Here is an 18,189-nt window from a genome sequence, read left to right as displayed (position 1 = left end):
CTCAAAGGAGTCTAGTGGGAAATATGCACTGGTAATTAATGTTTGTTAAAGAAGGTGTTTCTTTTGATCCCTATGAACATTACATCTATTATATCTGTACATTTTATATGCACGTAACATTTGTGCAAATCTTTATATTCATGGCCATCTGCTGAGACTCACAGTCCCTCCAGGTGAAGGGAAAATGGTGAACTTTACTTTATACCCGTTCTTCTATAACCTGTGGGCGGTATATAAGTGTACTGCTTCCTACACAAACATGGACTTATAAACTCCGTGCTCAGGTGTTTGACGGAGGACTCACAGTAGACGTCCACGTTCCTGCTGATGTTGGTGTTACCCAGCGCGTTGGTGACCTCACAGGAAACGGGCTCGGTGAAGAAAGAGTGATCCACGAGAACCTCGTAGGTGTCGCCTAAGATGTCGGGAATCACGTGACCTCCTTTGGCCCACCTGGAAGCGCCAGCACAGAACAAGATGTAGAAGTAAACGGCGAGTTCTTGGTTGTATTTAGACAGAATCAGGCACTGCAGCGACTCGCCGCAGGGTTTTTCTGAAAGGTCACTTTGTTTTTTGGCGGATACTCAAATGAACGGAGAAAACCTGCGGATCACGTCTGAATGTTACCTGGTCCTGCATTTTTTACTCTGCCTTGTCATAAACAGGACAGCTACAAACCTGAGCTGACATTTAAAGTACAAATATTATACATACTGTAGGTTTGTCTCTAGAATACAGCTTTTATAACGGTTGCAGTAAATCGTATCTCCTTACAGACATTGGAGTGAAGGATCAAAATCAGAAATAACCCAGAAATCATTCTTCAAATGCAGGACTGGATTATTTGGAGCGATCCAACACATGTTGCACACAAAGCGAGGAACAAATTCAACCTGAAAACTGCAACAATAAAAAAGTAAAATGCTAAAGGTCAATTAAAGTTAATGAGTGAATAAACTGAATCTCCTGACCTCGACCTTTGACCGCCACTGAGCGAGATAACAGGTGAATCTGCAGGTTTCAATTATTCTTGTCATTCAGCGGCAGTTTAATTAATCTGCGGCTGTATTTATTTCAGAATAATGATCAGGTGTTGCGTCTATCTAAAGAGCAGATCGTACAGGACGTTGTGTTAAAGGTGGAATTAATAAAGCAGCGGTTGTTCGTTGGCTTCAAAGCAGAAGACGTCTGATGAACTCCACATGAATGTTTTCTCCTTTTTTTTCAATCTGCGAGATCAAAAGTGGACACAAACATTTATGAAATGATTAATGAGACGCTGTATGTTTGTGATGTATGTACGGACTCCAGCTGACCTCCTGCCGCTGAACAGATCAGTCTCGCTCTCTGAATCGCCGGCTTCATTTTCACTGTCAAAACACCCGCCGCCTCCGTTCTCCTCTTTCAAACTTGACCAGACGTTTCTCAGCAGAGGTTCTCAACGTTTGAACGCGCTTCCTGTTCGCCCGTCACTCTTCTGTCTTCAGTTGCATAACACGATCCCCACCCCACGCCGAGACATGCAGTCGCAGAAATAGAGGTGACCACCTTGTCAGTTTGCCATTTATGTATTTTTCAAAGTAACTGCATGAGTCCGCGCTCCAGCTGACGTGAGTTGTGATGGACGTTGCGGCTTTGAAAGGCGCTGCCTCGCAGACAGATTTGATTATATGGTCCCACCTGGTGACACCGGCAGGTTTATGTTTCAGCCTTTATCAGCATCCTGTATTGATTCATAGCAGCCTGTCAAAAAACGCGGATGAAAGTCAGTCAGATAATCTCTAAAATCAGTCGTTTTAAGGTCACATGTCAGCGCTGTTATTGCCTCTCAATCATACTGAAGAAACTGAAAATACTACAGGGGCACTGACAGGTCAGCTTTGATGCTTTAAAGAGTTCGCTTCTACATGTGGATAAAAATACCAGCATTTCTTCATGTTGCAGTGATCTGTGGTGCCAAACTAGACGAGCCGGAGCTGATGTCAGTGAGAGAAATATGTTTCAAGATCAGGTGCTTCTTTCGCTGAAGGCTACAGGGACAAATTACTTCATTGACGCTGCAGGTAAGACTTCCAGCCAACTCCACACGGCGGCTGTCTGTCCTCTGGCATTAATGGAACAAAAAGCCACGAGGAAAAATACAACATTAGAATAAAAAAAAAAGATCTCTGACTGAGTAAAGTAACTGCCAAACATCATGAGCTGCAGCTACAGACGGAAACATTAGAAGCAAACAACTAGATGCTGGATGGCGGAGCATGCGGCGAGAAGACAAACACTGTTGCTTTTTGTTTGGAACACGACGGATAATGCAGGATTGTGCTGTTCTGTACACCACGGTGATCAGACGTGTGACATTTGATTGCAATGGTGCTGCTGAGTCGAGCATTACAAACACCGACTGAGGCAACTGAACAAAACCACAACAACAACAACAACCTTCCACAGGTGAACCAGGATGACAAATATAACAAAAATACCAAAACTGCATCATCATCCAGGTCCAGCAGACCCAGCAGCAGCTGATATCACTGCCTAGTCCAGCAGCAGTCAGCCCAGCTCGGCGTCTGTCTTTCAGCCTTTTATTTCACCAAGCTCTCACCAACCACTAAAAGTCAGTCCCACATTTACTCTTGTCCGGCGGCTTCTTGCTCGCTCACTCTCTCCTTTTCTCTTCTTAGCTTCCTCCGTCAGCGTCCTCTTCACTCTCTTCTCCTCTGCCATCATGTCCATAGAAGCTGCTGAGCCTGGTTGCATTGTCCACTTGCCTAGCTCCGGTTCTGGCACGACACCGTCTCTACTACAACAAACTGAGCTAACAGCAGCTAACAGACTGAGCTAACATGAGCTAACAACAGCTAACAAACTGTGCTAACATGAGCTAACAGCAGCTAACAGACTGAGCTAACAACAGCTAACAGACTGAGCTAACATGAGCTAAGAGCAGCTAACAAACTGAGCTAACATGAGCTAACAGCAGCTAACAAACTGAGCTAACAGTAGCTAACAGCAGCTAACACAAACTGAGCTAACATGAGCTAACAGACTGAGGCCAACATGAGCTAACAACAGCTAACAGACTGAGCTAACATGAGCTAACACGCAGCTAACAGACTAGCTAACATAGCTAACAGACTAGCAACATGAGCTAACAGCAGCAAACAAACTGAGCTAACATTGAGCTAACAAGCAGCTAACAGACTGAGCTAACAGTAGCTAACACAGCTAAAACAAATGCAGCTAACATGAGCTAACAGACTGAGCCAACATGAGCTAACAGCAGCTAAACAGACTGAGCTAACATGAGCTAACAGCAGCTAACAGACTGAGCTACAGCAGCTAACAAACAGAGCTAACATGGCTAACAGCAGCTAACAGATGAGCTCACAGCAGCTAACAGAGAGCTAACATGAGCTAACAGCAGCTAACAGACTGACTAACAGCAGCTAACAGACTGAGCTAACATGACTATAAGCAGCTAACAGACTGAGCTAACATGAGCTAAACAGCAGCTAACAAACTGAATTAACATGAGCTAACAGCAGCTAACAACTGAGCTAACATAGCTAACAGCAGCCAACAGACTGAGCTAACAGTAGCTAACAGCAGCTACAAAACTGAGCTCAAGAGCTAACAGACTGAGCCCACATAGCTAACAACAGCTACCCTGAGCTAACATGAGCTAAACAGCAGCTAACGACTGAGCTAACATGAGCTAACAGACTGAGCCAACATGAGCTAACGCAGCTACAAGCGCTAACAGCAGACTAACATGAGCTAACAAGCAGCTAACGACTGAGCCTAACATGAGCTAACAAGCAGCTAACAGACTGAGCTAACATGAGCTAACAGCAGCTAACAGACTGAGCTAACAGAGCTAACAGACTGAGCTAACATGAGCTAACAGCAGCTAACAGACTGAGCTCACAGCAGCTAACAACAGAGCTAACATGAGCTAACAGCAGCTAACAGACTGAGCTAACATGAGCTAACAGACTGAGCTAACATGAGCTAACGAGCTAACAGACTGAGCTACCGCAGCTAACAACTGATAACATGAGCTAACAGCGCTAACAGACTGAGCTAACCTGAGCTAACAGAGAAACAGACTGAGCTAACATGAGCTAAACAGCAGCTAACAGACTGAGCTAACATGAGCTAACAGCAGCTACAGCTGTCAGCAGTTTACTTCACTGTCCATCATAAACTCTGTAAATCACAGAGAGTTGAGGCGGAGCAGCCGGAGGACATCAGAGGGAAAACCAGAAAACATTTCCTCCATAAAATATGATCCAGTTTCACCAGAATCAGTGAAATAGTTGCTGCTGTGTGACTTAGTGCCGTAAAGCGTTACGTACTTCTCCCGACCCGGAGCCCAAAGTTACATAGTGTGAGAACAGACGTACGAATGACAGAGACACTGTTCACCTGATCACAGGTCAGAGTGGGTCAACAGGAGGTCACAGGTTTTTTGCATGCACACAACAGACAATCAGGTTTAATCAATGATGACAATAATAAATAATACGAATGTGGAATGTCCTCAGTGATTCAGTTCCTCGTGTCATCAATGGTTCCATCATAACCGATCGCAGCACCGCCTGCACTGCGATGAATAAAACATGAAACAACACTTTTGCTAAAGAAGAAAAGTTGGAGAGGAGGCTGCGACGCACAGAATTAATGAGCTGCAGTAACACAATGTCTCCGGCATAAACAGAATATCGAGCTATAACGAACGCGTGTCGAGGTCTGCGAGGTTATTCCAGAGCAGCCCGCCTTCACGTGCAGGTGGTTTAATGAAGGAACTTTTCATATCAGAGGCTGCAGATTTATCAACATGTGTGTCCTGCTGCCTTCAGATGTCTGCAGGGATTTCACGAACAGAAGAAGAAGAAGCAGCTCCTCATACAATATAAATTAGCTGTGGGCAAGAGACACTGTGAGAATCCAGCTTAGTTATTTATACCGATCAACGCCGTACAAATGTTCCTGCTTTAACACAGTAAAGTGTTGATGCAAACATCTCATTAAAATATATAAATCGGAATAATTGCTTCACATTTGCTGCATCTTGATTAGTTTCACCTGCCTTCACCTGTGTGTGTCTCAGATACATTCGTCTGTGTATACACTGACTCAGACAAGTTTGATTTATGTACTCACCTGTCTGATATTGACATTGTTTTGACACACTTATAGATTAACAGAAACATCTTTGGACGTTTTCGCTTGATTGCCAATTACAATTCACAGTCGGATCTCTAACGGACTCTCTGGCATGATATTTCTGTGTTTCCATGGAAAGTTAATTTAATTCATTCGGCAATTTTAAAAGCAAACAAGTTTCTTCACAAATAAAAAAGAAATATATATACTGTATAAATGAAACAGAAAAACACAGAAAGCCGGTGTCGGCATGCAAGAATCAGAGCTGTTGGTGGTTTGTACGTCAGTAACCGAGCTTCTTGAACATGTTTTATATTGTTATATTATTTTTAGCATTGGCTCATGACGTTTCATCATGTGAACAGTGTGAAGTGAACATGAAGTCTCGGTTGTGTTGGCCTTGGAAATTGACGGAAATGATGGTGGAGTGAGCGAGAGCGTCTCTTTGACGAGTCGTACCAAGATTGTGTGGAGAAGGAAAACAGCGGACAAAATGAAGAAACAAACAACAGTTTTCTTGTAAATCTCAACCAGGTGCATGATAGGAAATGATCATGAGTTACAGTCGTCCAGCCTCAATCATGTCAGTGTGTCTTTGTAGATCAGCGGGTGACAGGATTGATTTTGGAGATGCTTTATTTTATCCAACTCCCAAAGAAAAAGAGGATGATTGTGAGCTGGAAGAAGTCGGACCTGACGACAGAATTCACTGTAAGAAATTACAAAACTAACTTTGGTTTGACAAGCTGTCGTCTCTTCAAAACAAAAAGGTCGTATCGATGTTACGTTTCAAATACTAACAGCCCCTCAGTGAGAGGGAGTTCGCATTTATCTCTGCAGGCACGACGACAGCTAATGACTGAAGAATAACTAGCAGGGTAATGTTTCACAAAGGCTTAACATTTCTTAAAGTGTCTGCTCATTTTATTTATTCTTCTTTTCTATCTTATTTTCTTTTTATCCTTTTGAGTGTTTTTTTGCACAGTCGCGACAGTCACTTTCATTTCACTGCCACTGTACCTGTACTTTTAGGCATGTGACAAATAAAAACTTGAATCTTGAATCTTGAATCTTTAATTGAAACATTGACCAATTAAAATTGGACCTGTCTGACCGTCATTAGCGGCTTAATCGTCAATCAAAGACCCTCAAGTAGTGAAACACAAGCTAAACAATAAGAGCTGGCATTTAACTCACAAACAGGAAGGATGTTAGTTTCACATTTGAGCAGGACTGACCATGAGTCCAGCTGAAAACACCCCCCAATACATTTTATTAAAATGAATGAGGAAGACTCTCCTATTAACTTAAAACACAACCTGACTCTGAAACAACATTAACCTTTATGGATCATCATCAATCTAAATCCTCGATCACAGCCAAACACTTTGCCACAATGATTTATTTGTGAAAGGCAGAGACGGATCTTTATATTCAGCGACCGTTCCCGTGTTGAAAAACCTGCACTTCCAATCCGAGCCAAAACAATTAATCTGCCGGCGCCGTGGCCAAAGAGTCAGTGGAACCTCATTAATCCAACAAGGTTCTGCTTTCTTCAGTCTAACGGCGGCGCCTTACAAAAAGTCACGGAGGAAACAAAATGCAAAAGGATCGCTGTCAGAACCGGCACTCTCAACTTTTGTCTGGTCCCTCCAAACAAAACTCTTTTTTTCACCTTTTTTAGTGAATTTAAATGTTTCAGAATGGCAAAACTTTATTTAGGTAGAAAGAAATTCTGACTCAGATCGAAAAACGCTAAAGCAAAGTTCCCCAAACCTCAGGACCACCGATAATCCACGGCTTTGCCCATAGAGGCAGCCAAACATCACCTAAACTACGTCCAGGTTTTATACAGTCTGTGGGTGAAACAGACAATCAAAACTGGGCAACACAAACACGGAGAATTACAACTATAACAGGAAATACTGACCAACAAACCTGAAACCACAACACCGCTGTCAGTAAGATCTTCCTCCCTCTCTTTCTTCCCGCCACCAGCTGATACCAATCCATCTCCAATCTCCTCCGTCCATCTTACAACCCTGATTTCACCCCTTACAGTACGTCACCTCAGTTCACCTTCATCCATAATTAAGCAACATCACATGAGAGAAAGAGAGAGAGAGAGAGTGCTGTTATACTGAATATCAGCACGGCTGTGATCCACTAAATAACTTTCAATTATCAGAAAAACCTAAAAACCATGACGCAGCCTTCAGTACGAAAAGGGTTTGTTCCTGAACGTCACATATACTCCTCAGATAACCAGTGTCCAAAGCTGATGTTGTGCGGGTCATATGAATTCAATGAGAGATTGATTCTGGTTTATTGTTGGATATTTATGTGGATTTTAGAGATTTATTGGCTAAATTTGTGTATGGTCAACTGAGAAAGAGACTTTTAGATCTACAGAGTCTGCCATCGAACCAAACACAAGCTCTAGATAAGAGCTTTCATGAGTTTCATCTCTCCTTCAGGTTCTCCCACGAGCTTGGAATGGGTAGGGTGTGAGGTGAGGGGTGTGCAGTTGGTTTGCGATCCGCAAGTTCACATCCGCTAGATGGCACAAACTCAATGCCGAGTGTCAAAGTCAGATTGTGGCTGCAGAACTGCAGATTTGAGAACGCTCGACCGGAAATTTGCACCACAAACATTTTCTAACCTTAAATGTATTGCTACTTTTTAGTATTTATATCAATTATATTGTATTAATTATAAAATGTAATCACATTATTCCTCCGTCTCTTCCTGTAAAACGTTGATTTATGTAAAAAAACGACGACCCTCTACACGTAAACACGTCTCCGGAGATTTCCGTGCCAAAACAGTCAAACAGGTTTTTTTTTTTTGTGTAGAGAAACAGACAGAGTGATTTTGCACCCTTGTGTTCACATCAAATGCATGACAGGCCAAGCTTAACCAGCACAATTGAGTCTCTCATTAGACGCCGCAAAAGTGACAAATGAAGAAACCAGAGATGACAACTTTGTGTCTAAATAAAAAGCCCTCAACAGCAGCCGTGGCAGCTGGAGCAGTCGACACCGGCGTCACAGCTCCCCACAGGAATAAGAGGCACTTGATTTGCGAGGGACATCGCCTCATTTCCTTTCCTCTTCTGTCCTTCCTTTCTGTCTTCCTCCTTTACAGTTCAATTCATCTCCAGCTCCCTCTTTTCCCTCCTTTACATTCGTCTTCTGTTTTACTTTCTCTTCCTCCATCCATCACTTAATTTCTCTCCGCTTCCCGTGCGATGTTTTTGAAAAACAAACGGGGCTCCCAGATTCATCCTGTGAGCCTGACAGGCAGCCAGAGGCGTGGATGTCTGTGTGGGGTTGTTGAGATAAACTGTCAGCCGATGGTTCCCTCCTCCCTCCTGTCCTGCATCTATCTGTGTGCTGACGTGACGCTGCTCTCAGGCTGCCGTCGTACTTCCACCCAAACAGAGTCTGTGCAAACAAACATGCACAGATAACACGGAGGCAGCAATAATGCATGGACCACAGATAAATACACACATTGAAGCTTGCAGCCACAAACACGGATGCATATCATCAAGGTGGATGCTCTAATCTCCGTCACCGTGCATGCTGAAATATTCAAATTGAACTGTCCGAGTGCACGCGGCATGGACAACAGTTCAACGATGGACTGATGATTCACAGACGGTCGTTTCTTTGCCTCTGAATTGAACTCCGGGACTTGAGAGAGGAGGAGAAGTGGAGGCAGGAAAGAGAGACGAAGAACATCTGCAGCTTCTGTGATAACGAGGAATCCATCCAAGCCACCCGTCCACTACCAGAAAGTCTGACAATGCTTACCATCCATGTCATGAACACGGGCAGTGCTGCATACAAGCATATATATATTTATATATATATATAAAAATAAATCTGGAGCTACTGAACTTAGTTGTAGATCCATGAAGACTTCTTCAGTTCTGACTGACTGGTGGGAAAACCAAAATATTTAACCTCAGAGACAGGCGACCCGAAAGAGGAGTACGAGGAGTCCCTCAACATTAAGCGATTCTTCTCTGGATGACTGAGAACCTTCACACACTTATATGAAGCTCTGTTTTCATGCCAGTGCCAAGCTACAACTGTAAGCCCTAAATCCCACCGGCCACGTTCAGCACCGCCGGACACGTCGCAGCAAAGACTGGAGCATTTCGAGGATAATGCGCCCAATAAACCACCCTGCATTGAGCAGTGTGATACACTTACCGAACAAGACACATGTGATTTAGTTTGACAACATATGAACAGACGGACGGGTAAGAAATTAAAGGAGTAACCAACACGTGTCTTAGGAAGGTGCTTCAAAAAAAGCTTCAATGCAACTCAGGATTGATTCTACAACTCCCCGAATCTCTCCAGGAAGATATTCTGCAAGATATTTCCTCCTTTGGTGATTTTATGATGGAGGCCGAGAGCGCTGTCTTAGATATCGTTTAAAAATTTCCTCTGGGTGTTCCTCTGGGTTTAGATCTGGTGCTGGTGAAGGTCATAGCGTATGATTCAGATCATTTCCATCCTCATCAAACCTTCATTGATCATCTGCATTCACAATGTTCCTCCACTCTTTTATTATTTATTCGGGTTTCTCTTTTAATTTGTCACCCGGCACTGTATGAATGTCACTTTTTCTTTTGTTCATGCAGAACTCTGAGCGCTAAGAGATTGTGAAGGTTATATCGAGACATTTTCTTATGAAAGGAAGGGAAGGGTTCAGTATCTTGCCCAAGAACACTTCGACATGCAGACTGGAGGAGATGGGGATCGAACCACCGATCATCTGATTAGTGGACCTCAGACATCAGAGGAAAGTGGACACGATGAGGCTCACCTGTAGTAGATGACGGGTGGGTTGGCTTTGGCGGCGCAGTGGAATTTGACCAGGTTTCCCTCCAGAACCGGCTGAGGGTCCACGCTCAGGTTGACGACGGGCAGATCTAAGAGAGGAAGATCACGAGAAGATGAAGGACAAAGCAGAATACGAGTCATCGTTTTAACGGCACACTGTAAAGAGTCTGAACTCTATGTACATAACCTCCAACATATATCTGTTTACACTGGCAGCGCTCTGCACAGATTATTAGCTTCGAATGTTTCTCTTTGAATACTTTTGGGTGCGATGAAGCGAAGGTCATGGGCGTGGAACAGCAGGAAAGTTTGGTTTTGCTGATGGAAACAGAAATCGTGTCCAGAGTGAGCTTTGCATCGACAGCATTTGATCACACAGCGGTGCACAGCGCCTGAACGTATCATAAATGTGTCTAAGACGTCTGAAAATTGGCAGTTTTAGTAATGTTTCCAGTCTGATGAGTAAAGCTGCAGATAAAATCAGACCTAAAGCTGCAGGTAGAAGAAGAAGAATTACTTTTTTATCATTATTTTTTCTTACATATGTCATTTTTTTCTTTTAATTAGGCATTGGCATATTTATAACATCAGCAGAGAAAAATGTGCAAAATAAATGAGATGAGTGGGAGGCAGACTTATGATCAAAACCACAAGAATTTGCTTCTTTGTCAATATATTATTTAGAAAACTTCAAACAACTGAAAAGAACATCGCAAACTGTAGAGACACGGCGTGTCCTGACGTGACAATCACAGCGTGTACGAGACCACTTCAAAGCGGCAGCGAGATGAACAGCAACACGGAAAAGGTGGAAGAATTCACCTGCTAATCGCTGACATCGTTGTTAAACCTAGATTAAAACCACATCGATGAACTCAGAACATCCATCGTACATTTCACGATAACATCCAGGAGCATACGTCATCATCATCCAGAGGTTCTTTCTCTATGATACAACCATCATTGGACATCAACTGGTGCGACCTCAACCACCTTCACGTTAAAGGCCAGCAAGACGAAGGAGATGGTCATGGACTTCAAGAGAAGGACGCCTCAGACCACTCCATGAACATCCAGGGATTGGAGATGGAGATGGTGTTCACCTCAACAACAAACTGGACTGGTCAGACAACACCAACAGGTCCAGCTCTGTCCTGGACTGCCCTCTAGACTCCATAGAGGAGGTGATGGTTCCTCCTCTCGCCTCCTGCAGGAGACCGTGGAGGTCTTAAACAGCTCGTTCAGCAACAGTTTTAGTTTATTTGTTTTGTTTAAAAGCTACAAACGCCACATAATTGGTGTCAAATTAAAAAAAAGGAAGCTGTTACCTGTGATCATAATTCTGTTTTACAGACCGAGCTGTTTGTTGATTGTAAAAATTGCTCATTTGTTCTCAGTCACCCGTGCCAGCATGCTTGAAATCTTCTGGGGTCGGGAGGGTTAACAAACTGACGTCTCGCTAACAGACGACAGCTGCATTGTTTCCAGGCCTTTGCCTCTGACATGTTCTTCCCGTGTTTCCATGGAGAGCGTGCTGTCAGTGTCACAAGGATGCTACTGAAAGAAGAACACTAACACAACAAACCGTGAACGGACTGACAGAAGTTGATAAAAGCCGATACTACATGTGTGAAGACTAAAACGCACTAAAATTCACAAAGGATAAACATTTCTTACATTTCTTGGCCAGGAGCCAAACCCGGCAAGAAATGCTGCTCACTGCTGGTCTGGTGGTTGTTGTTGTTGTTGTTGTTGTTGTGTGTTCGGTCCTGGTTTCAATCACGTTCGTGGAGGATTCGAAGGTTAGCACGCTGAAGGCATCATCGCTAAACGTTCTGCTAATCATGTCAATGAAAGCAACCAAGAAACTGCAGATGAACATGGACATGGAAATGTTTATAATGAAATACTTAATCAATTCCTCATTTGGTGCATTTGAGTTTCAGAGGCTAAACGTCCTCCGGCTGCATATGTTCCTACTCTAATTGATAATAATCATTCCAATCCAACACTGTTGTTCAACATTACGATCTGTGTCATTGATCCTCCCCTCAGGCCAGATATTAGATGATACCCCTGAGATGAGTTTTTTTACTCAGAACATCTCAGATATAAGACGTTTGACTCTCCTGTTACCGCTGAGAGCCCTGTGCACTTTTCTGCTCATTTAATTCAATCTCCCCGTTTACATGATCTGATATAGTAATGAAAATGAAACCTCAGCTTCTTCCTGTAAGATGTCTAAAAGACTGTGACCCCCTCGTCTCTATTCTACACTACTCCCTATTGACGGGCTCTGTTGCTGACATTCGAGTTCAGCCAAATTTAAAAAAGACTCGTCTCTTAATTCATCTGATTTGAACATTTAGGCCAAATTTTTAGCTGGTATTTTTAAGCTTTTTTTTAAAAAAAGGTCGTAGCAGATCAGCTGCTGGTTTTTTATTCATGAAAACATCATCTCCTATTTCTTCTTGAGGTCTTTACCCTCTAAACTCCAGGAGATTTATCAGATGTTGCCGCAGTTCAACTTACTCGAGCATTTTTTCCTCCTCAATCAACAAACATCCACAGCAACTGTACAACAGACAACAGAACAGCTACAAGACAGACCAGTCTTGTAGCTGACCAGACCATCAACCAGTTTATATTAGAAAAGTCACTGTGACCCGGTCAGTCCTCAATCTGTATTACAAAGACTTTATTTAACGTGTTTTAATTCACTGGGAATGATTTTAACATGACGGGTGCTCTGGTGTTGAGAGGGTTTAAAGACTTTGTTGGTAGTCAGCTCATGTTGGAAATAAAACTGTTATTATTCTCCTGAATATAAGTGCAACATTTAATATCTCTGACCATGACCTGGCTCGGTATCCAGCAATGGTTTAGGTCCTGCCTAAAAAGCACTGACACCAGGTCAGCTGAAACAGGTTTCCACTGTGGGATGCCTCATCAAATACTCTATTACGCTGATGATACTCTGATCTATCTAAGCTGTGCAAACATCAGAACACTGTCGACCCGCTAAAGTGCCAGACTTCATTCAACCCACCTCACCTCTAAAAATACACCTGAAACATTTCAATGTTAGTCAATGTGTCAACTCACACAGTCTCCGTTCCCGCTGGTCCCAGGTTTTAGACAGTCTGTGGGGACATCACGGAGACTACGTCCAGGTTTTAGACAGTCTGCGGGGACGTCACAGAGACTACGTCCAGGTTTTAGACAGTCTGCGGGGACGTCACAGAGACTAAGTCCAGGTTTTAGACAGTCTGCGGGGACGTCACAGAGACTACGTCCAGGTTTTAGACAGTCTGCGGGGGACGTCACGGAGACTACGTCCAGGTTTTAGTCTGTGGTTTTGTACATGTCTATTATACATTAGCCAAGGGCATTTATTATGAAAGTCTCCTTTTGTTCTTCCTTCTACTCTAAATAATAAAGAAACCTTTGTGCTTCACCTTCTTGTTTGTCTTCTGTACAAAAGCCAGCGACTGCAGCAGCTCTTCGCTTTTTCTGCCGCCAAGGACAGTTTGAGAAGTGAGGGACGTGAATACGTCGACACCCACAGCTGACCCCACATCATGATATCTGCCAGCCTGTTCAGTTATGTTGTGCCAAACAAAGACTTACACCAACAATCGCCACAAAGATTCTCTCAAGCATTGAATTTTTATTTATTATATCATGAGACAAACAATCAAATGCCCTTTTTAAGTAGAACTGAATCTTCAGTTCATGCTGGTTAGGAGAAAAACATCTTGATTTTAGTGCCTATAGAGACAGGGTTGGACTTCAGCACAATAGGCTGTATTATTCATTGTAATCAACCCGGGCACAGTCAAGGCTGCCACACTACCGAGAATGAAAGGTGCAGTACTCAGTATTATCCAACACTCCCACTCAGTGACTCTCAGAGTGCTGAAGTGCTTCTGAAGTACAATGAAGGCCCTTACCGAGTTATCTCCGGGAGTCTCACTTGAAAAACTTCCAGATGTTTGAATCCACACAGAAGTTCCTAAATGTGACTCATCTGTAACCATTTTAGTTCTAACATTCAAGAAGTAAGACGTGTTTTTATGAGCTGCTGCTCTGTCTCAGTTCGTTTGTACATCTCTATGCAGTACACTGTGTTTGTTCTGGTGTAATTTCAGCAGGGTAGTGTTGCCTCAGTTTGAGTTTTACTTGCTTCTTCTTCGCATAACTGGGGACTGACACCCAGTGAAAACTCTAACAGAGTTGTAAGTTTTTGGGGCTAGCAGGAGTCTTCGCCCAGGGCTAAACGTTGATGAAATGCGGCTCTGTCAGTTTGATGTGTGTACAGACAGGGCTGGAAATGTGGCTCGAAATAGTAAAAATAAAAAAAAATATGATATCCAAGTTGATTTCAAAAACAGCTCTAGCTTTAGATCATTTCTTCGGGATTGCAGGCAGATCATGTTTTGTTTGACATCTCTGCCTCATGCATGGATCTAAACAATGATCTGCTATGAATGAGGAAACGCTATAATATGCGCTGTATCTAAAAACATTTTCACAACTTTTGTCTATGCTCTCTTCAAAGCCGCCAAACAAAATAAAAACATATTTCTATATGTGCATTTATATATTTACATCCTCTAAAAACTCAACAACAACATATTTTGTTCTTCTTCTACCCCGAAAACTTGGTGTACTCACAGACACCACCTACTGCTGACATGAACAACGATATATTACATCAATAAAACTCGTCTGCATATAGAGAAATAATTGATAAACAAGTTTAATGTGAGGTTTATTTTGTCTCTGTTTTACGATGAGTTAACGAGGTAATTAAGCTAATTTAAGTTCGATAAAAGAGAGATAGAGGGGTGCAGTGGTATTTATTTTTCTGTTTAATAATGAAGAAAGTTGCAAAAGAAATTTGCATTCTTGACAGTTCTTTAAGTTTATTTATGTCGTTAAATGTCGTAGTGTAGCTTTAAGGCAGATCTGGGGCAAAGAGGTTTTTTTGTTTTGTGGGATTTCTTCATGATTGTTTGCAGAGTTAACTGAATTAACCACGCCCAATTCAAACCCAGCATCAGGAATCCTCACGTGTTCTGGAGGCTGTTGTTGATTCGGGTTTTCAGTGGCTTTAAACCTGCAGCAAACACCCTTTATTCCAAACAATAAATACATGATGTATCACAAATATAAAACCTCACCAGACACTATTTACTACTATCAGATGAACGCAGTATTTCTCACATGTGCTTAATATTTATGTCTTCAGCTTCTTTTAGACATCAGTGTGGTGCGTTCAGACGTCCTGTTGTAGCGTAATTAACTTTTGTCTGCGGCTTTCATCGGCACAAACCGTGGAGCCGAGCGGAGTCTAATAGAGATACAGGCAGAACAAAGAGTGAAAAAAGTGGGACTCTGTCACAGGAATCAGACTCCCGGGAGAACGGCATGATAAACCACACTTTGTTATCCACGAGTGTGGCTCTACTTTGGCGACGTTACACGTGAGCGCATTAGCATTTTCAGTGTGTGTGTGTCTTTTACTGCTCGTGGGGACCTTTGTGGACACACCACATCTGCATTTGGCAATTAATTATCAAAGAAAAATGCATTATTTAGCCCACTCTCCTCCTCTTTGTGCAATTACCTTCAGAGGCTCTTTCTTTTCTTACAATTACCCAGGGACAGAGTCCGCCTCTCGGCTCCTCTGTGCCCTGACTCCTACAGCTCGTTGTAGGCAGAAGAACCAGGCAATTAAAGGCCCCCTGCAAAATAACAAACTTTTTTAATTGCCAGACCTGATTCTCACCACGTTACTGTGGGTTCAGGATTAATTGTGATGCAGTTCAGATTTAATTTACATAACATACAGTTCGACCATACATATGTATAAGGCGTGGTACTCTAGCTACTGTAGATAGGACTGCATAGAGATGTTGAGCTTCCAAATACTGGAAGGAGACTTTGCTACTTACTTCTTCTAAGACTTCTAAGAGCAGAGATGATCGTCCACTAATCAGAAGCTTGGTCCAAGTGACCTTCGGCAACATACTGAACCCTAAATTGCTCCCGAAGGCGATCGGCGTGTCAATGTGATTGGTTCCTTCGTGGTTTTAAAGAGCCCTGAGTGGTCAGAAGACTAGAAAAGCGTTATATAAGTGGAGTCTGTTTACTGGCGCTGGTTATTGAGGCACCTTGAGGACTCCTGAGGTGCTCCGCGGAGTTACTCTGCCCAGCAGCAGTTTGTCTGTCGACTTGTTTGTATGAGGACACATGATAAAACATGTTATAGCTCCAAACACATCACGGTTTTATAACCGTAAAGGCGCCGCTACACAAATGTTTTTGTCACCGAGTACAGTAGTGTGAGTTAATATTTAGGATTTCAGTGCAACGGCAACAAAGAAGGAAAAGGAACTTTCCATCATTTATAAATTTAACACTCAACAAAACCACATTTAATCCCCTCGAGGACAGAACGCCTTCATGAGAGATTTCATTCTCAGGTTTATTGCTCGGGTGTAGGTTAACACAAGGTCAGCAGTACGATGAAATGTGTCCGTCCTGTGGTTCTCCTCTTTGTCTTCACACACCTTGAAAATAACAAGACCCTCATCAGGACGTCGTTTGTTAGTTCAGCTCAGGGTTCAACACGTTCGCCCCCCCTGACCCTGAAACTCTGTGTTTGAGCTGGACTTCGTCACAACCTGACCCGCAGACAGCTCTCATGGGCGGACGTCCTCAACTCAAGTGCTCGACACTGGAGCCATGACCCATGACTACAGTCCTCGACATGTTGTGAAGTTGGCAGATGATCGGCCGGGTTTCAAACAATGAGTCTTCCTCTTGTTTTCTCCGCCGCCTGCCCATCTCACCATCCACCAAGCCCGTCAGCCAGCTTTCACGCCCGGCTTTCCCTCTGCCGAGCTTCAGCATCACCTACATCTTCCTCTATTCCTGCCTGTATTCTTAGTAAAATGTGTTTTCACCTTACCTGTCTGTCCTGATACTAAACCATGACACACTGTCAAAAAAAAACAAGCAGCTGATTGTTGATTTTAGAAAAAAGGGGAGGCAGAGACACACAACCCTGTCTGCATCAGTTGAGCTGAGGTGGAGCAGATTTTCAGTCCCTGGGAATCGGCATCACAGAGAGCCTGTCATGGTCATCACGCATCTACACCCAGCTAAAGAAAGCTCAGAAACAAACGTATTTCTGACGGAGAGTTAACCCTCTAGACCCCAGAGCACTCCACAGCGTTCAGCATCTTAAAATCATTCCCAGTGAATCAAAACATGTCGAATAAATCTTTGTATCGTGGATTATAAGTTGATATCTGTGGTTTTATTTTGGCAGGAAAGAGACGAAGACATTCATCATCTCCATCAACAGACAGAAGGATTTATCTGCCTGGGAGTGTTCGCCAAAGAGTCGGCAGGGGGGACCCTTTGACATATAAATATGTTGATTTTCTCTCATGTAGCTGTACTGTTGTTTGTTCTTATAAAGAAAATATAGCAGTTTGGAGTTAAAGCTGTTTGTTGATTACATATTTCAGTTTTCAGAGCACTGCAGCAACATTGGGAAAAGTCGTTAAAGTAGTTTTCAAGAAAATCTCTCATTTATGCAAATATATGCAGCTAAGAGCTCTGAAATCTAATCACACTTTAACACGCTGTAAAAAAGGAACATGTGGTCTAAGCATAAAGTTTCTAATCGTGCTTGTTAAACTGTGTTTGCAAGTATCAGGGTACCCGGGAGGATCCTACCACCACATTAGTGTCGTTATAACAATGTGGACTTCACCGGCTCTCACTGCCCACGGGGAGTGTTTGCCGAAGAGTCGGCAGGGAAGACTGACCGGATTTGACTTCCCCACATATAAATTGGCCATTTATTTCTCTTGTAGCTGTACTACTGTTGTTTATTTTAAAGGAAATATGTATTTACAACAGTTTTAGTGCTCAAACATATTTGGTGTCAGAATAAAGAGAAAGTATTTTTCTGTTTTTAAGGGTACTTTTACTTTCTCTTGGGTAAAATATTCTAGTATTCTTTACATCCTTTTCTATGTGTCAATCTTTTTGTGTAACTTTATGGTTTTTTTCCAAAGGTTGAAGCTGATCATTGAGCTGGAGTTTTTTGTGTTTGTGTCAGCAGCAGCAGAGAAAC

General features: G+C 42.8%; 1 protein-coding gene across 2 annotated transcripts in view; it reads right to left on the bottom strand.

Moving 5' to 3' along the window:
- The window catches only part of kirrel3a (kirre like nephrin family adhesion molecule 3a), a 144,294-nt gene that overhangs the window by 13,475 nt on the left and 112,630 nt on the right, over window positions 1-18,189 (bottom strand). For both annotated transcript variants that reach the window (XM_027273895.1, XM_027273896.1), the window contains exons 6-7: window positions 10,015-10,120; window positions 305-453 (exon numbers count right to left, since the gene is read on the bottom strand). In XM_027273895.1, the coding sequence (XP_027129696.1) occupies window positions 305-453; window positions 10,015-10,120 (255 nt within the window). The remainder of the gene's footprint in view (window positions 1-304; window positions 454-10,014; window positions 10,121-18,189) is intronic.

This window comes from Larimichthys crocea, chromosome XXII, assembly GCF_000972845.2.
Source record: "Larimichthys crocea isolate SSNF chromosome XXII, L_crocea_2.0, whole genome shotgun sequence".
In the NCBI taxonomy this organism is placed as follows: Eukaryota; Metazoa; Chordata; class Actinopteri; family Sciaenidae; genus Larimichthys; species Larimichthys crocea.
Note: the sequence above shows the minus strand (reverse complement) of the source record. Positions and strands in the feature narration are given on the sequence as shown.